Source organism: Astatotilapia calliptera, chromosome 11, assembly GCF_964374335.1.
Source record: "Astatotilapia calliptera chromosome 11, fAstCal68.1, whole genome shotgun sequence".
NCBI classification, from domain to species: Eukaryota; Metazoa; Chordata; class Actinopteri; order Cichliformes; family Cichlidae; genus Astatotilapia; species Astatotilapia calliptera.
The window spans coordinates 10,278,088-10,299,007 of NC_137432.1; the positions used below are offsets into that span (position 1 = coordinate 10,278,088).

Consider the following 20,920-nt stretch of genomic DNA (forward strand, 5'->3'; position numbering starts at 1 on the left):
TTTTAGTTTGTGCACCTACCTGGTCATCACATATTGTTGGGCTAACTTCATCTTTGCAATCAGTTCTGCCAAGTCAGAGTTCAGCAGCTTCTGTGCCATCTCGATCTGGTGAAGAAAAGCGTAACCGTATAAAATAAAATACAAGCTGGAGCAGCTGTGTGATCAATAATGTGCTTTAACGTGATTTATTAACAATCATTAAACTGTTTAATAACATAAAGTGAATGCTTGTTAGTAAAAACGGTGTCTACCTCTCTGTGTGTACTGGCTGGAAGTTGAGGTAGAGTCTCATCTACTGTGGCCAATAATGTCCTCAGTGCCAGACCCACATCCTGAAACACATTTTTTTCACAACAGGACAGCTTACATGTGGTATCAATAATTCACATAGTTTGTTTTAAATAGTCTAAAATCTGAAATTTCTAATAGAGAAGACAGAAACGACACAGTGCTGTATTCCCTTCTTAAGGTTAGCAGCTTGGCTAAACATTCTGGAGTTAGGGATGAACACTCCAATGTTAGCTGTACGGGCTGTTTGCCCTGCTCTTCCCTTTCTACCAACGTGAAAAAACCCTTTGGAGAAATAAAATGAAATGTATTTTTGTCAAAAAGACTCACAGGAAAACTAATTATTAAATCCCTTTGGTGAAAAGCTGCTTAGGCTATCTGCAGAGTCAGGTTAATATATGAAGCAAAAATTATTCATGAAGGAGCAGAAGAAGTGTCGAAATTCCGTCCTTGGAAAGCTGCACCGGCCAATTAAACTGAAACAGTGCGTCACAGTGCTCAAGGACACAGCGGTTATTAAACTGCACAGAGCTGCTTTGATCTACTGTGCTGAGTTTTTAGCTCAAAGCCTGCAGCTCCACTTCAGAGAAATAACAAACTGCCGTTTGTGCCTCTGTTACCTTGACCATGGGCACGTACTCCTCGGGTGGAGCCGGCTGGATCTTGCTTGACATCTCGATCACAGCTTTGACCAATCCCGTCACGTTCTCGTACACTTTGTCGTTCGACCGATCCAGATTGGCGGTGGGAGGCGGGCTTATCTCCTGAGGCTGCAGCTAAACCACAGAAGAAGACAAAAAGCAGTGAGTGAGAGGTTCTTTGAGTGAATGTGTACCTGGGAAAGAAGTGTGGGAGACTGATGACAAAAACCAGCTGAAACAGTGTGGATGAAAAAACAAAACATTTGCTAAAACATTTACCTCCACAAATCCTGCTAGATTGTAAAGACGTTCATCCGCCTTACACACTAGATACATTTAAAGGTCCAAAGTAAAGTAATAATAATCAAGAGAGTTAAACAAGTAGATTAATGAGTGAATTAATATCTATTATGTTGCTACTTATGTTAAGTGCATCTGATATACCCATGTTGTGATGCCATTGTTTTGCGACATGGAAACACCATCACACCATCGACCCTAACCATAACACCGTAACCATAGCCATAGCCCTAACCCTGACCCTCTCCACCCACTTATTTGCACTTTTTCCTGAGTGGACATCAGCAAGTCTTGTTTCCATGTCGACGATGACATCATAACAACATCATAACATTGATTTGTCACTTGCAATGTTGAACCTGGGCCAACATTAATTATGATGATCCAGGAACAACACTATGTCTAAATGTAGAGGTATTCTCTGGCCACTAGATGGCAGTGTCACACTACCATAACCTGTGCCGTAAACCTATCAGTTGAGGATTTTAATTGAATACAGATTCCCCGTAGGAGGTCACATCTTCCTGAACCTGCCATATAAACCAATCATCATCTTGCACTAACATAAAGCGCTTTCTCATTTCTGTCTTTCCATTTTCTTCACCATCTCTCTTGCTCAGTGACATCACCTGACTACTACCTGCAGGTATACTTCCCACATCTTGAATACAAAGACTTTCTCTCGCCCGCAGTCATGCATGCATGCATGTATAAACTCTAATCCTCTTTGCAATTTCACTTCATTTTGCACATTTTTTCTGCATTCCCCTTCACGCCCTCGCTTTTCCAGTCCTTACTGAATTCTGGGTAATCAGTAAATCACCGCCTACAGTGAAAACAATACAACGCTGTGCACACAATGACCTACTGAAACCACTTGAAGCATTTATCTAGAAAAAATAAGCATTTGAAAACTAGCTGCTTTATAATCTGTAAAAAATATGACCCTATTTTACTAGGATGAGGAAAACCTTTTAATTCTTAACCGGGGAAGAAAAAAAAGATTAAATCTTATTAAAGACTCACTTGTCTACTAATTACAAAGAGAAGCATATAATTAGTGCTCAAGTAAATAAAAAAAAAATCTATAAAAGTTAAAAGCACTTAGTTCTGAGAAAAGGAGAGAAGACAATATAAGCAGGAAAACAGACAAGGGGAAGTGCAGAGATGAAGTTAATACTACAACAGAATGTGATTTGTTGGACAAAGAAATCAAAGGGCTGATGGAGGAGTAGGACAACAATATGGAACAGGAGACAAGACGCACAGTAAACACACACAGACGGTGTGCTGCTTACCCGCCAGGGCTAGGGGTCAACAGTAAGGCAGAGTGCCGGAGAAGAATGGGGGTGAGGGGGAGGGGAGAGAGAGAGAGAGAGCCGGAGCAGCCAAAGGAAAGAAGATACAAGGGTAAATATTAATGCTCCAAGCATTCAAAACATGCACTGTGTCCACTCGGTAAATGTGTCCCTCCATGTGCTACTGGAGGAGCATTTCATTCATTCATTCATTCAGTGTGTATTTCTGCTTGTACTTTTGCTTCATGCATTCATGCACGTGTGTGTGTGTACCTTGACTCCATCATTGTAACTGTCTCCAGTATTTAGACAGGCCAGGCTGCTTACTTGGCACTGGGCCCCAGGTCGAGGGGGTTTCTTTGGCGGGGCCACATGCTCTGCAGGAAACAACATACGACAACGTGTGAAGTACAAAAATATTTCTACTCACAATTTATTCCTAAGAAGTGTGGGCAGATGCTTACTTTGGTTTCGCAGCAGCTCAGATTAAAACACAGATTATAATTAACTCCAGGCTAATTTTTGCCAAACAAAGCGTCACCTCGTAAGATTTGGTTTTTATTTGAATTGTATCTATGCTTTCTACTTCTTTTCACACCTTTTAGCCTCTTTTTCTCTTCTGCATTTGATGATGTTCTGTAAAGAACATTCTATTGCAAAGTGGTATTAAAATTGTCGTATGAATAAAGTTTTGATTGATTTATAAAGTCTCCCACAAACTGTTTCAAGTATGAAACGTCTCTCTTCCTCTACATTAGTATCTATCAGGAATCAGGAAACATTAAATGGACAAAAACGATATTCCATCCTGGAAAATCATCCCCCAGCTGGCTACTATATGTTTCTGTTTTCTCTGTATATTAACGCTCTGAGCACTGAACATACTGAACATGACATGCTGTTTGAGTCCATATAACCAGAGGTTGGTGTTCTCACTAGCAGGCCAGCAGGTTCACAGCTGGATCTGTCTTACTGTGACCACAGACTAAACCCTGCAGACAGACGCTGACCTCAGAGATACACAGCGTGCTACACTGTGTGATGGTATATGTGTAAGTTACACATCTTGGGAGAAAGAGAAGACAGCATATAACAATAGTGGTTGCCCTCCTGTAATTGTGGCGGAGTTGAGGCCCCATCTATTACCTGGTTTGCCAACGGGCTGGTATATGTGCTGGTTTCCTGTCTGCGCAAACAAACAAACAACAAAACAAAGCACTGGGTTAGCGATTGCACAGACGCAGACATAATCAGAAGCTTTGCAGGAAATTAGAACTTCACAGCTTTAAACCACCAGCGGCCTCAGCACAGAATCCAATTTACTTTGTCATGTGACACCGAGCCTCAGCTCGCACACAGCTAGCTCACAGTCATTTGCGGCAGAGGAGCTGTGCCTGTTATTTTGTGCTGTGTGGTCCTGCGTTGGGTAACTTATGGTAACAAAAATATTCTGTTTGTTTTGTCATCCTCTTCCTGTCAAAGTGTTTCTTTTGTTAGAGCTAGCATTTTAAAACTGCAGCATGTTTACATGATGTGATGGTTGTGAGAACAAAATGCCAGGAATGTTACATATTTAAATTTATTGTATTTTTACTGCATCCCTGTTGTTTTGTGTGTGTGAGAAAACAGCACAGAAGGACTCAAAAGCCATGGTGCCATCATTGTGTTGTGGTCTGACAACCACCAACACCCAAAAATACTCCACCAAGGCGCACACACACACACACACACACACACACACACACACACACACACACACACACACACACACACACACACACACACACACACGAACGAGGGAGATTTTCCCACCACAAACCACAACCATTCAATGGGAGGAGGAGGAGGACAAGCAGTGAGATGAATTACAGAGACGGAAATATCTAACTCATGGCAACTTCAGACTGCTGAAACAACTTCTGCTGGCATTGGGGAAATAACATCAACATGCAACTCTGCGTTCAGCTGCAGAGATTCCAGCTTTGGGATACAGTTACACACACGCACACACACACTAGATATTACAACAGGAGGAAAGGGGAGAAGTTGCAAGATGCAAATATCTCAGCAACTCTGTGTTTTGTGTGCAACCAAAGGGCTGCCAGCAGTGCCCAGATCTTACATCCTTTACCAGTAACGTTGCTTCTCACACTCTGAAGTATTTATTTACAGATGGACAATCACTAAAATCGGCCACCAGGACACTCTGGGACTGAGTGCAAAACCCTTCCATTAATATTCAGTTTGTGAGAAACTGCTGACCCCACATTGCTGACTTTACCCTCAACAGGTCACTTCCTGTCCCTGAATCAGTCAGTTGAAAAGAAAACAAACACACGCCGCAGCAGTGAGTCTGACCATAACACGGACGTCCGTCAACATTCGTCTTCATCAGACATCCTCCGTGGTTAAAAACACAAACACTTCAGGAAAATAACTTCCCATTCATAAAGTGGCGGGGACAGCAAATTGGACAAGATTTGGACAGTGAAAGTTTAGAAAGAAAGAAACAGAGACAGTTCAACTCGCACCTGTAGGAATGTTTGTGAGTTATTGTCCTGATGTGAATGGGTATAACTAATTAATGAGAAACAAGAAGAAGGAACTTACCGGTGGCTGGAGTCCACTGTCTTCTCTGTCCAGACTACCTCTTGAACTTCTCGTGTCGGGTTTCTAAGCAATCACAAACAATCAAACATTACATCTCCATTTACCAAATCCATATACATATACTTCGATTTGCAGTAGGGATTTTTTCAAATAATCCAAATGTTTCACAAAAAAAAGAGATAGACTTCATGGATAAATGATGAAGCTGTGGCAGAAAAAAAAAGCACAACTGTCCAAACACAAAACCTCCTATGAAGACTGGAACGCAGGATACACAAAGGTGTAGTGTCCAAAAGGCTTTTTTGGATCCTCCACACAAAGTTAACTTAAGAAAAATTTTTCTATTGGTGCTGCCATGCAAACCGAAATAAAACCACACACAAAACAACCACAAAGTCCCACTCATTGCCCTCTCTGACACACACATATCCACTCATACCAGCTTTCCAAGACAGGACTTGAAGACCAGCATCGCCGCAGAGTTCATCAAAGAAGCCTGATGTGTGAACCGTTCGTGTGAGGCGTTTAGTCTCTGCTGTTATCTCGGGATCTTTCCAGTATCTCGCACTGTACCCTCTGTTACGCTCTGAATGTTCCCCTGTCTGGTTTTCTCTGTAACCTTGTCAGTGCTGCAAGTTTCATCCAGAGAAGACTTCAGATTCAACTCCAGCCTCCACCACTCTTATGTCTGACGGTGACGCACAGAGAGAGGGAAGGAGAGGAGGAGGGAAGAAGCACGCTGCCAACAAGCTGTCAGTATGCGAGCGTGTCTACCCTTCTTTCCCAAAACCTCCTGCCTTTCTCCTCCCTTTCTTTCCCACCCCTTTCTAGTCCCTCGCTCAAGTGACAGTCTTATAAAAACCAGGCAGCCTATAAGAAACACCCCCCACCCACCCCTACACACACACTTTATACCTCCCCATCTTTTCAGTAATCTCGCGTGTTGTCATTTAGTGGTTGTGGGTCAAAGACAGACTGTTGACTGGGCTGTCAGATTCTGTAAGCCTATCATTAGCCTGGAATTTGCACAGGCCACACCTGCCTACAAACTCACTCTCTCTTACATGCACGCACACAAACACGCACTATAAAAGTCTTAAGCAAAAAAGAAAAACTCCAACAAAAAACCCAGACAGTTCCTTAATTCTGTGTTCACAGAAAAGTGCATCCTACATTAAAAAAAACCCTCTTTGCCAACCTCTTCTTGTCATGTCAAACCCTGCGCTCACTCATCTTCGTCTGGATGAGTCTTACCAGAAGAACTGAGTGGTATCCAGCTACCCATTACTAACAATCAGAGGAGACACGTTTTCTTCTTTTTAAATTCCAAACCAGAAAGTGACTCACAGGAAGTATAGATTAACTTTTTTTTTTTAAACTGTGAAGACATGGATGTTATTGTCCACACACTTCACCCATATATGTCAGCACATGCTATGAATGAACACAATTGATGAGACTTATGTGATGCTTATGCATATCCTGTGCAAAAAAGTGTAATTAATCTACATTTGCACATTGCTGCAGTGCCGAGGCTTCAGCAGCATGGTATTAAGGAGGAATGTAAGTTGATGAAATACTGCACAGTAACTGTTTAACAGGTCATTGTAAAACTCTTTTGAAGACGACAGTCATTTTCATAACCACATAGGAACTAGACTTTTGGAGGCATCCTAACTGATTCTTTCTCTAACCAGCACTGACTGCAGCACATCAGAGCAGGGTCACTGTAATAGCAGCCTTAAGGTTTCTAGCTCAAAGACGCCGCAGCAGACAACTCAAACTGCAGTGCTGTTAAAAAAAAAATATAATCAGCTTGACACCACTGACACCTTCACCTCAAACTTCAAATGTCTGTGGCTGAATTCAGGCTGCAGAGAAAAGGGTTTCAACTCTGTTTTTCCCCCTTTTGCTCTTATGCGACTCTTAGTGAACTTTTTTTTATTACAATGTGAACAACACAAATCACATTTGACATCTAATATTCTCACGTAGCAGATTTTCATTTTTCCCACTTCTGTGTGTGGTTGTAAATCATATACAGGTCAGATTTTTCAGGAGTGTGACCACGTCACAGCGAAATCGAATACAGCTCATTTCCCATCACAGCTACGAGACTTCAGTAACTTCAAGGCAATATCAAACACGCTTCTGCACTTCTTAATGAGCATTTCCATTAAATTCCTTTCAGTATCTGGTGGCATTTTCTCACTTTGCAGCATTTTATTTGTCTTCGTGTTGCATACGTGCTAGGAAATTAGCGAGAATGGTTTCCTGTTGGTTTGATTCGCTTGTGTTTTCTTAAGTTGCAATGCACTGAGCTCTCAGGACCACGGTAAAAACACACATTTAAGTGCAATAGTGTTTTCAAATCAAATAATTTAAGAGCTTAAGTATATTTATGTGTGTTGACACAATGATAAACTTTTTAAAAAATGAGTCCAAACTAAGTGATTACACTTTCTGAATACGGAATTACGACAGCATGCAAAAAGACGGCAACTAAACAAGACATCTTTTCCTTACAGTGAGCACTGACACAATGCACCATACACAACCTCTCAGAAAAGCACAAAATAAATCCAACAAGAACACGTCAAACTTCCTTAAATGTAGCTGCTTTTCCTTTATTGCTGCAAAGAGGCATGTTCAGGGCTGCACAAATGCGCTAGTCTTTAGACATTTTTGTTTACCCCACACAGCTGCTTAAATCTAGCCAACCATACAGAAGCAAGACAAAGTAAATCTCAATTAAATGCACTGTGACAGCATCCGTAGTGTGCATGTGTCAGTTGTGCATGGGTGTGCTTTACCAGCAGCCTTTCCTCCTGCTCCAGCCACCTCTGATCCTCCTCCATCTGCTGCTGTTGTATGATCAGCTGTTCCTCCATTAACAGGCACTGCTGGCCTACACACTGCTGCATGTCTACTGCCCTGTCCTACACACACACATACACACACACACACATCCACACACACAAACGTGCAACAGAAAGTCAAGCATAGCATAACAGACATGCACACCAGCACGGGGACACACAGCCAGACATGGAGATGAACACACATATACACCAGACTGATGAGAGGCTGAACTGAGGTGGTGGACGCAAATACTAAAAACAACTGAGGTGTCAGGGGGGTGTTTCTGTGAAAAAAAACTGGTGTGGAAACTGGAAAACTTTTGCAACCCATTAAAAAAAACAACAACAGTGTGACTGGTGTGTAACTGCCTCCACAGAAGAAACAATATGTTTGTCACACTTGAAAAGATGATTCGTGGCCACTAGTAGAGTTTCAGGTTGTCTAGGTAACCTTTTAATGTATTTATTAGCCTGTCAGGTGTTAATCAATGGTATCCTGTCCTCTCAGTGATTTCCACTTCAATTGCTTTTTTATTTTGGGACTCGCTTTACACTGAAAGCAGAGTTTTCTTGAAGTTGCTGAATTTGAATGCCTTTCTATGACCTCTGGTCACATGACTGCGTTTCACTTATTGTATACATGTAGCGTAACAGCCAGTGACCACAACCAACAAACAGCACAAAACTCACATCACAGCTTAAAATGCTTCTTTCCCTCAGCTATGAGATCACTGAACTCTCAAGGGGATAATTAGATGAATTTTTCTATGACTGTTGATTTTTGGACAAATGTCCTTGTTATTCTATTTGTTTATTATATAGGTTTTTTTGTTTTTTGACATCATAGTTTGCTAATTTGTGCCTGCGTCACATCTTAGTTGAGTTTGCAACTAAATTTCCCTTTTTGTGTATTAATAAAGTTGTCTGAGTCTGATTTCAGAGTGAGTGAGTGAGTGAGTGAGTGAGTGAGTGAGTGAGTGAGTGAGTGAGTGAGTGAGTGAGTGAGTGTGTGTGTGTGTGTGTGTGTGTGTGTGTGTGTGTGTGTGTGTGTGTGTGTGTGTGTGCGCGCGCGCGCATGTCTATAAGAGTGAAATTAGAGTCCTACCTCCATCATAGAGCCCCACAGCGCCATATCCTGTCCGTGAGGCTGGGGAAGGAGCTGTGCGTGTGAATGGGTGTGGACATGGTGGCGGGGGTGTGTGTGTGCGTGGTGGGTGTCCAGCATTGCCGCCTGAGGTGGGTACAAGGCGCTAGGCACAGAGGGGAGTGTGTGAGGGCCTGGATAGCCTGCCATCTGAAACCGAAGTGAAGACAGGGACAGAGACACAAGGTTGTCCTTAATGTTTTGATTCTGAAAAATCTCAAGACGTTGATGCAATTATAGCAAGTACACATGCAGTGACAGAGCTGTTGAGTTCGTCTACATACCTGATAGTGTCCAGGATGCTGGGGACTGGGGTAAAAACCTTCACTTGAGCGAGGACTGGGATAGCCAGGTCTACTTGGCTACAGAGGCGGAAAATGAGAAAAAAAGGAAGAGAAAGACAGAAAGAAAGATCAAGGAAAGGTATTTTGAGATACAGAAAGACAGGTGGGAAAAGCAAAGGTGCAGTTATAACACTTTATATTTGTAACAATTATATTTTCTCCAAAGAAATGTTAGAAGACACTTCATTCAGACAATCAACACACAAACCCCCCCAGGAGCTGTTTGTGTGGCCGGGTTAGCTGTCAATCAAAACAGGGAACACCCACTGGGCTGCAAGTACAGCAAGCTGTTAGTCGAACGACTACAAACCACGACACCCATGGAGAACTGCTAGACAACTATGAGACAATCTGCTGCTCACATGTTAGATGTGATGCAGGTGAGTTACATGTTCACCAAGACCTCTCTTTCAAGCACGCTTATGAACTATAAAAGCAAAAGGAGTTTAAAATATTCCCAATAAGCAGAACAATCATCTGCTCTGTGTTGTTGGCCAGAGGAGCAAAGTTTAGTAGAGATCAGCAGCTCTCTAACACAGGATACTCTTCCTCTCACTTGTAGTTTCAGCTAAAAACAGAAGTGTTTGGTGAACCCACGGTGTTGTTTCCTCTGCTGCTGGTTGATGCACAGTTGATGAACTGTTTTCTGGACACATTTTTTTCTTAATGATTTGAACTTCTCTAACACATTGAGCTCGTTTCCAGCACGGCAGTGTTGTAACCTCTACCTTCCACAGTCTCTCATAGTAGCTTTCTCTGGACCACACCTCCGACAGCAAGACGAGAGACAACGACACATGAAGAGGGAGGCAGAATGCAAAGAAAGGCAAAGTGGGATAATAAGGAGACAAGGAAAGAAAATAAAAATGGGAAAAATAAACAGAAAGGGAGGGGGAGAAAGGACAAAGAGAAGCAGACAAGACAAAGACACTGAAGACGAGACAAAAACTGGCTTCAAATGTTCAGACACAGTCAGGGCAAACGATGGAAACGTTCAGCCTGTTTGTGGACAGGCTCACACATGGAAGGGTTTACATGAACAAAACTATATCTTGGAAGGTTAATTTTCCTTTGGCAGTCAATCCACAGGGAGGGGGGTTTCCCTGGGAATACCCAAGATAAAAATAGGAAGATAAACACACAGGGACAGACAGATGGGAAATTAATCACACCGGCTAATAAAGCCAAACATTGGCTAATATCTGCAAAGCTTTGGGTGAATAACTGAATTTCATCATTAATAACCAAATAAAGAAAGGATTTTGGATTAACTGCACCACCTAATGTAAAAACATAATAGTTACAGGAGTTTAGACCATTTGAGAAACAAATAAGCTGATGCACTTCTGACGTTCATGCAGGTTCTGACCATTGCATCCATGTGCAACCAGCTAAGAGGTTTCTATGACCTTGCTCGAAGAGTTGCTTTGAATTGAAAAGGTTTATGTACATGAGCAGGAAATGCCTTCATAAACACCATAAACTTTTTTTGGTGTTTGAGGTAATTGTTACTACACAAAACTGCAATAGGCGCATGCGGATTTGGTTTGTTCTGTAAAATGGTGCTTGATATGCCTAGAAGCAATTTATCTTCATTTTTCAAACTACCTTTAGCATTTACAGGATACAGCACTTAGCGTTTATATGAGATATTCAACTCAAGCAGCATCAAATAAAGCACATAGAGTTAAAAGCTCATATTGGGCCACCACCATGGTACAATCCAAATCTGTTCATCATGTTAGTGTTTGTGAGCCTGTCCCTCTGAAAGTGCTGAGGTGAGATTTGGTCAGGCCCATAAGTATTTGGACAGTGACACAATTTCTAATATGTGTCATAAACATTTACAGGAATATTTTGTTAAATCCCTTGAATTAAAACTGGATTTGAAATCAACTGTGTTCCAAAAATGTACAGATCGAGCACTCTTAGTGGAGTGTTCGGCTAGTGCGCCTTTCGTGCTATTTACCAAATTTATATGCACTCTTTTCATCTCAGCTCCGTATGATAGCCTGAAAACATTTTTGCTGCTCTTCTCTTTATTTTCTTTAATCTAAATGAAACAAAAAAGGAGAAGGGGGATAGATGTGGTTGAAATGAAAGATTTTTTGGTTTGAGATGCTGCTGATGTACGGTTCAGAGGTTCTGAAATCCAGTTACTACACCTTTGAACAGAGTGTGTCATTTAAAAATACAATTTCTGCACAGCACAGTTTGGAAAAACAGTAAGTGGAATTTTTATTTATTTATTTTTGAATCAATTCAATAATTTTGAGAGACATGCATTGTTACAAGTGTGACGCCATGGCAAAGCTCCACAAGAAAGGAGTGATTAAAGCTTTTCTCAGTGTAGTGATTCACACATTACCTAATAAACAAAAGTTCCCCAGTTCGATCTCAGGAGGACATATAATCATGTCCAATAACAGGAGCTGATCCTGGTTGTGGTGAGGATTGAACTTTTCAGCAAAGAGCCAAACAGGCCAATGTGAAAGCTTGTTCCTCGCTGATTTCTCACCTTTAGAGAAATTGTAGCCATATATATTTATTTTACAAGAAGCCATACACTTCAGGACAGAAAATATGTGAATGGTGTTTGTGTGCTGCCATGAGACTGACCTTTTACCCTGAAAACAGGATTACCTAGAGCTTGTGTGTACTACTACTACTACTGGCTGCCACCCATAACCTGGTTCAAGGTGACAGAGTGTACACATGTGACACACGCAGGCCTTTTACCCTCATCTGGTATTTATAGTTACGGTCTTCACATGTTCATCTAAACACTAGTAGAAACTTTGAATATCTTTTCTGCATAGATCTCACTTGAAAAAGATCTCAGTGAGACAACCTGATTTAATAATATTATGCAATAAAGGAATGTGATATAGTACAATGCATAAGCAGGTCCATATGCTTAGAGGGTATTTAATCACAGTGTGTTACTGTGTTACATTTGCCTCTGGACCTCACCAAAACTGATCAGATATTTGTGTTTTTTGATTTAACATGCACTCCACAGAAGTGTCATGTTTGTTCGATTAGTCAGTGTTAGCCCACTGGATTAAGGATTCGTTGAAGGCATTCCTGAACAAGCCAGAAATAGGGTGCATTAATCCGAGGACACGTCAAAACTATGCCCGACAGACGCAAACACAAATATATGTGGCCGCATTCAATCACAGAGTGCAGAGGACGTTTCAACGGCCTGTCCTGCGAGAACAAAGCATGCAAGCAGTCTTAGCATAAACCCATGGAAAAAACTCCCTCCTGCACAGTAATTATGATAATGGTCTAAAGATTAGAGTTTTATTTCTCAGTGGAGAGTATTAAAAAATGCTGCAACTCTCATCCCACTTTATGTTGAAAATGGAATTTAGATTGTGAAAATCAATGTTCACATAAAATAATGTTAAAAAAAGTAACTATTTACTTATGTTGAGCTACCCAACATGCATCACTAATGGGACTGTTGCAGCGTTTTTATTTTTATTTTTTTTAAATACGTGCACTCACATTTGTTCCTGTTAGTAGAAAAGCTTTAGTGTAGTTTAGCAGCACACCACCTGCCTTCAATGGTGTAGACTTGGGTCTTTCAGAGCAGAGGATGGAAAAAGGTACGTGGGTAGTTATGGGGAGGTTATGCATTTGGCTGGATGGGTGAAGGTGGGTAGAGGACAGATTACAGGCAGATGCTACTGTGTGTGGGGCAAGAGGGGGGAGCGGGGACTTCTCACATGACTGCACAGCAGGATGGCAGGTCTGGGCGTCAGAGTGCAGTTGGAGTGGAGTACTGCGATTAGTCTGACGGTGGGTATGAGAGCTGCTGTTTCTGTGCAACTGCAGGGTCTTAAGATCAAAATTTGACTTGGGCTGGATGCTATGGAGGGTGTGGGGACAAACATCTGACGTGCTGAAGGGCAGAGAGTTAAAGTTGGGACTGGACTGTGAAAGGAAAGGAGAGAAATGCCGGGGATGGAAGTGGGTGTTGTTTGACTTTGAATGGGAGGAAGGGAGCAGGTGGCTGTTAGTAGGTGGATTTGTCTTTCGTGGGCAGCTGCTGCTGGACAGGCTGTCCAAATGTGTGTGAAGTGGAAAAAAGACATTAGTTTGTTCTTGAACCAACAGGGAGGAGTAAGATTTGAATTCACTATTTAACTCTGGGTTGCAGGGAGACAAAGAGCTGCTGTAATAACTGCTGTTTTGAGGGGGTGACTCAGGCTGAGGGCTGGGAGAAGAGGAAAAATGCTGCAGACGTTTTAGAGATGATAAGTTGAGAGGATAAGTGGGAAGGTGAGGATGAGGGTTCCCAGTGCAGAGGGAAAGCTGCGAGGCAAAGCACTGTTTTTGATGGCAGTGAAGATGAGAAGGAGCAGAAACACAATCCATACTGAAGGTGGGCTGCAGGGAGGGACGACGGCTGGGCTGCAAACAGAAACACAAAGGTAGAGGAGGGACATGTCGAAATAAAAGTGTCACATTGTGACAGCCGGGAAGAGATAAAGCATAGACAGAGATGTACACAACTGTATCCTAAGTCATGCAGCAAATAAGCTTACAGATTGTACTCAAACCAATCCTAAAAAGTTGATTGTGTTCATCTGGACGTAGCGTTTTCAGAAACATTTTATTGCTCATCCAACTGACTTCTTCACTTCACTACGTCCAGATGAACAAAATAAACTTTTTAAGATTCCCTTACCTGAATGATTGAGCATGCATCAAGATTCCCAAACCAACAGCTTCAATTCATTATGTTGCCAATGAACCAGCTGTTTACTGGCAAACAAAACTAGCCTGACCCTAACCCTTTAAAAAAAACATATCTCCATCTCATGAACTTCTGCTCGAGACATCTGGCTTTCATTGCAGTCGAAGGAAGCAGTTAAATCAGATGCTAACAGCAGGGTAGCATAAGGCCGTAAGTGAGGATAAAGCAACCAGCAGCTGAGGCAACAAGCTGTGAGGAGTAATGGTAGCAGTTGGGGGCTGGGTTTATGGATTAGCAAACAGAACAGTTAAAGAATTGTGCATTTGTGAGAAAAAATAAGAGACAAGTCTGGTTTTCAGATTGGATGATGACAAAGTAAAAGGAAAAGAAGAAAGAAAAAAGTTTTCTCTTCTTGCTCTTGTCTTGTGTAACAGGGTTTGGTTGTGGTCACGCATTTGCACAGTCATCACAATCATCATAGTGAAAAAGCATAATAGGAAACTCTGGCATCACTGAAATACAAACGGCGATTTGAATGCAGAAAGAAAAATCAAAAATCAAAGACTATATTAAGTTAATCCATTCCTTCCTTTTCAGTGTTAGCATTTTTACAAGGAGGGACGTGGTCACACACACACAGACACACACGGCACTCCTTGAAAAGTCTGTATGAAAGAGCTTAAATCTTTTTGTTTTGACTTCTGCTATGACTCGTCTGACTGCATCACAAGGGTGCAAACTGACAAGTCATCATGTGAAAAGTGTTAACATAAACTTGCTGATTTCTCCTCTTTAGACTTAACAGTGCTTAACACTTAGATATTTGGGTAATACAACAAGTTGGAAACAAACCTATCACAAATCCAAAAGAAAGAATACTAAAAGTCTGTAATTGTGGCTATAAAGCACTCAGTGTTTGCAATGATCAGGGTGTCAACAGCACAGAAAACACCACTGTGCACTCGTACGAACACAAACGCACAGACACACAAACACATGTGGTGTGGTAGTGTCTTACTTTTGGTGGTGCTTCATCAGACCCTCCAGAATCCCACGAAACAGTGACCTGTCTCCTCATCTCCATCCTGTTTCTCTCCTTCTGCTGGACCTTCTCTTCCTCTAATATTGTGCTAAAAGAAAGAAAAACAAACAGCAGGGTACTTGCATACACTCATACTCAATGATGCATAAGCACATATGTAAATAGGCAGGGGTGACTCTGTCACAAATATGATAACAAACACTTGAGCCTGTTTATTAGAATGCAGTCCCGTGTTACAGAGGTCCCTGGTATTTAACTGTGAATAATGATGATGTCCATCCACGTGCAGCATCCAGAGGCACGTAAATGAAACAGTTACTCCCACTGCTGCAGAAAAAAGGCTTTTGCATTCAGTGTAGAAATTTTATCTCCGCTCATATAAACGCATGCTCTTAGACTAACACACAATTCCCACTTTTTAGGGTCTTTCCCCACTGGCGATTCTTTACAAGCACGCTGCTGGCTTAAGTGGTTTTCTGCCTCCCCCTGTAAATATGAAAACTTGCTGTGAGCCCCATTTAAAAGGCACACACTGTCCTCAGTATTAGTTTTATTACACTGTGCTGTGTACCCACTAAAAGTCATGCATTCCTCGCACTCTGTTTGTACAGACTCTCCAAGCAAAAACTACTTAAGTGAGAGTAAAATCAAATATCATTTTGTTATGAAATGCCCTACTGCTGCTTCTTTATGCCTCCACAGTTTATCCCACATAAATCGCTCTCATGGGGCAGCTACTCTAACGCAACAAATTGAATTTATTAGAACTTTTGCCTAATAAAAATCATCACCGTCTCTCAATTTTCAGTCTTTGTCAGTTCTTTGCTGGCCAACTGTGCCAGCTCGCTAAAGCACTTAATCATTGACTCGCATTGCTTAAGAATGGACTGAATCACTCACAGTTTAAGAAACATCCCACGCCCCAAACCCAACATTTTTAGGTCTAGCGTAGCCAAAGATACCACATTGAATTTAAGCGATAAAATTACTGACCCGTTTCCTGGGAAAGCAGCAGTTAGATGAAGCCAAGCCCCGAATCCCAGAGGGAGAGCAGATGGTTTACTCTTTTTACAAAACAGAAAACTGAACTTCTATTGAACAATCCAGCACAGCACCCTCTCCGCACCGCCACGTGCTCTTTCTGCTCGCCTTGCCTCAACAAGGGCAGGCGCTATTTCTAGCAGCATCGTTACGCTGTTCCTGTTCTGTTGTCTCGTCGATTGTTTGCGTGTCCTTGCACCTGCCCGAGTCAGTCTCCAGTCTGCTCTGCTTTTCCATCACACTCGAGATCCCTCTGACACACTCAAACACGGCGTAAACATAGACTTGTGTGAACCGACAGTCAGCAGCTTGATTATTGAGCTTTAAAACCCATTATTAATTACAATTATCTAAACTTACAGTAGAGGCAATCCTTACTTTACTCAGCTAAAGACCTCAGATAAAGTTAAATCCTTTAGCACCAGTTTTTCAGCAGTACCTTTTACTTCATAATAATAAACAGTAGTAATCCCAGCATGAACAAATACAGATACAACACACACAATTACTTTGCTAAAACTAAACAAAACAACCTAACTGTTCGCGATTGATTTCCCAGTCTTTCTCTGATTATATATTTAATGTGTGTGCTTTCTTTTTTAATGTAAGCAGTCAGCAAATGAATCTGCCAGTCTTGCTTAGCAGTTGAACAGTAAATGACATCGCATACATGCAACAGCAATACCATCAACACCTGGCAACATCAACACAGACCGTCTCCTACCCCCACCTGCACTGCACCACCTGGAATAACAAGGCCTCCTCAGTTTATTTACGCAGGCCCTGCGGACTACATATTCTTAGGGTTTCGAGCAACACATTGCTCTTAATCTCACATACTCTAGTTCTCACCTGAGAGCTCCCAGTATGACCACGACTGAAGATTATCAGGATACTAACATACATATGGCATCATGATGACTTGATGAGTGTGAGACTTTGCTCAGTAAAGTCTATAGTCCATATTTAAATCCTCCATCAAAAAGGAGTCACTGCTATCACAGCATATTTATGCTTTTGTGAACGAGCCAAGTTCTCTAAAAAACAAAATACTGGCAATAAGCCTTCAGACTGAAACTCTGAAGACAAAAATGTCAAAGAGCATCAAAGAGGAACGCCAGAAGAACAACTCTGGTCAAAGGGATACTAATACAAGCTCCTCTAATAGCTGATTATATGCTAAATGAAAAGAGTTCTTCAAAGCCTGACATCACAACACTTAGAAAAGTCAAATGAGATAGAAGTGCAAAGAGATCAGACAATACTCTACCTTAGGGAAAAAAAAAAGTGTCCACATCCGCCCGAGCACCTAGGAAGAATTAAAGCAGCCACTAGATGGGTGATGGCCCGACAGCAGTCAGCACTAATACTTTACTGAAGGTCACCGTGAACTGCAGAGGATATTAGCATCACTAGAATCACAATGCCTACTTCTTCATATGGGATTGCATAAACCTGCTCTGTTGCAGCTCAGATACGTTTCGCTGCTGGGATAACGCGATCTGATCTTCGTAGGCTAGCTTTGACCATGAGGAGTGCAGCGTTGCAGTAACTCTGCTCGGCTTTTTCCATTCTTCTTTAATTCTATCTGTCTTCTCTCTCCCTCACTCTCTCTCTCTCTCCCTCTGTTCTTTGGTAAGCTGTGGCTCATGGCAGCTGCACACTGTGTAAACACACACACACACGCGCACGCACACACACAGACACACACACACACACACACTAGTAGTAGCTGAGAGTTGCATATTTGGCAGCAGGGACCTATAATTGATATTATGATATAAAAGCCAGCCAGACTGAAAGTAAACCAAATCGTATAACCTTATATGGCTCCACTTTCTCCTATTAATAGCCAGTGACCACGTCGAACATGGTCAATATTGACTTGGTAACCAAGACACTGGCTGAGGCCCACCGAGGGCTCCTTCGCTCTCAGCCATCCCAATTTGAATAAATGCACTTAATTTTGCCCGCTTAGCAGCCACACTGCACATGCACTTTTCCACACTATGTTCTCACCCTGTTAAAACATACAACCGCAAACATATGGAAGCATGTGTCAAAGTAACGAGCGGATTTCTGCGACGTGAAGGCCTCCAACTTGCTCTGAGCCAAAAGGAGGAGATGGTAAAAAAAAAAAGCATAAGTCAAGGGGGGGGGGGGGGGGGGGTGTGCTGGAAAAGGTGGTAAAGGGAGCCTAACAGAAGCAGAATTACAGGAGAAGCAGGAGAGCTGACACTGAGAAAAGTGGAGGTGGAATGTGAGGTGTGAGTCATGCTGGTTTTAAGCAAAACTCATAAAACCACAGGAGTTAAATATGCGCCCTCATTTTCCTGTTTCTGTGTAAGAGAGTAAAAAAAGGTTAAGGTAGAGAGAGAATGTGCACGCTGAAGGAAACAATGATGGCATCTTGTTCCGCTGCTGCTGCATGCTCCACATGTTTCACACAGTAAGAATGTGACTTAAAATGTATAAGGTACACAAACTAAGTGCAATATGTTTTGTCAGGAGGGATTCAGTCAGTTGTGGAAGCTTAGCTGTCATGAAGAGTTCATGAAATGACTAAGGAGGGCCTGTCTAGACTAAATAACTGATAGCAGCGCTTGCAGACTCCTTTCATAGCTCTCTTAAAGACTAATTTCCTGTAGACTATATGCAAAGGACAAAAATAAAGGCGAAACAATGTTGACAAATTAACCTGAACTCTATCTGCAGCATGTTCTATTGTTAAGTGACACCTGGAGAACCAATGTCACGATTACGAGAAACAATGAGGATATTACTTCAATGAATATGTATACCAAGCATCGTCTTTATAGATTTTAGAGGTTCAGACTGCACTCTAATAAAAGTTTCATATCAGTCTTCCTAATCTCATAATCCATTTCTTTCATTTCCCATAAGGGGCAATGCTGAAACATCGCTTCCAAAAAACTGCAGGTCTGTTCATGCCAAAAGATTATGAACTGTTGAGTAATGACGGGTGGGTAAAGCATTGTCCTTACTAGCCTCTACCTAACCCCACTGTGTAGCACAATGAAAGAAAATATTCATAGTATATGTGGTAATAGAAGAGTCAGATTAAACTAAAGCTCCTGATCTGCTACACAACGCCGAGCAAGAGGTCTTAAAAAGTGCTGTAAAGCATGAACATACTGTAGCTTAAATAAATAATTTCAACTTGTTTGTGTGGCTGTTTTTCTGCATGTGATGGCTTATAAATTCAGTCTCTTTCTTTGACTGTACCTGAAGATGATGACAGCTGACATGGTGACCAGATTATAGGCACACCCCTCTACCTGAGACTGTGCAACTGTAATGTCTTGATAAATGATAAATGGTGAATATATTCGAGCCTTCCCATTAATAAGAGACACACTAGTCTGGGGCTCGGACTCGGGGAATTTTAAAATTACCAGCAGTGATGTCTGGTACTGCCTTATCTGATCGCAACACGCCCGGGATTTCGCGGAAAATGCGATCTATCCTTGCAAAACCATCTCCAGGCAAAATCTAGTAATGAAGCCGTGATGTATCATCTAACAAGGAAAGGCATGACTGAAGTTGCTTACTTGTCTCTGTCAACATCACAACTCTGTTACCATGGCAGCCATAAAGTCATCAGCCCAAACAGAATGCAAAGTGCACCCTGCTTCATACCTGAACAGGTTTGTGTTACATCCTGAGCAGTAAAGGACCCTTTTGTGTGCACTCAGTTAGGCTGTAAAGACTATTAATATTGTCAGTTGGATATCCTCTCACTGGTAAAAAATAAAATAAAATAAAATAAAAATAGATATCTGAAAATATGTAAAGGGAAGGAGGACCATGGAGGCTCCCTCACTTTCATCAGCACCAGTATTATCATTCCGTTGGTTGTATGGGTTTACAGCTGGATCGTTTCATCCTCTTTGAGCCATGGATTTAGGGACTCTGACAGGTGGTCAAAATGACCTGCTCAAGATCAAACTGAGCATCAGAATAAGGAGGAAAGTTGATATGTAGGATCTTTTACTGACTTGTTGATGCCAGAGGTCAGAGGAGAATTGCCAGACACTTTGAGCTGAAAGGAAGGCAAACCTAACTCAAATAGGCACTCGTTACAACAAAAGCACAATATGTTGATGGGCTACAGCAGCAGAAGACCAGACTGGGACTTATGTTAGCAATTCACACAGGCTCACCAAAATCGGACAATAGAAGATTGAAAAATGTCACCTGGTCTGATGAATCTTGACTTCTGCCAACATTTGGATGGCAGGATCAGAATCTGCCGTAAACAACATGAAATCATGGATCCCTCCTTGTATCTATAGAGGCAACTCACTGTCAACTATATATATTCAACTTTGTGCAATGTACTGGAAGTTATTTGCACATATTAGAGCCATTTCATTATATTTTATTACTTTGTAACAGATTGTAATATGTCATTACTGTCTCTGGGATTTATAAAGTATTGTGATTCAGGCTGACTGTGATGTAATGATGTAATAGTGTGGGGAAGTTTTCTTGGCACACTTTGAGCCCCCTTGGTACCAATTGAGAAATTGTTGCCCATGTTGATCAAGATCAAGACAGTTTTGAAGCCAAACCAGCAGTACAGCATACCTAATGAAATGCCAGTGAGTGTGTGCTGG

General features: G+C 41.7%; 1 protein-coding gene across 10 annotated transcripts in view; it reads right to left on the reverse strand.

Moving 5' to 3' along the window:
• The window catches only part of LOC113031822 (focal adhesion kinase 1), a 63,765-nt gene that overhangs the window by 4,126 nt on the left and 38,719 nt on the right, over positions 1-20,920 (reverse strand). For 5 of the 10 annotated variants that reach the window (XM_080307785.1, XM_080307784.1, XM_080307782.1 and 2 more), the window contains 11 exons: positions 15,216-15,327; positions 13,003-13,911; positions 9,427-9,504; positions 9,104-9,292; positions 7,951-8,076; positions 5,138-5,200; positions 3,674-3,713; positions 2,801-2,904; positions 909-1,064; positions 252-332; positions 20-105 (listed from right to left, as the gene is read on the reverse strand). In XM_080307785.1, coding sequence (XP_080163911.1) covers positions 20-105; positions 252-332; positions 909-1,064; positions 2,801-2,904; positions 3,674-3,713; positions 5,138-5,200; positions 7,951-8,076; positions 9,104-9,292; positions 9,427-9,504; positions 13,003-13,911; positions 15,216-15,327 — 1,944 coding nt within the window. The remainder of the gene's footprint in view (positions 1-19; positions 106-251; positions 333-908; positions 1,065-2,800; positions 2,905-3,673; positions 3,714-5,137; positions 5,201-7,950; positions 8,077-9,103; positions 9,293-9,426; positions 9,505-13,002; positions 13,912-15,215; positions 15,328-20,920) is intronic. The other 5 variants (XM_026184275.2, XM_080307788.1, XM_026184273.2 and 2 more) reach the window with 2 other exon arrangements.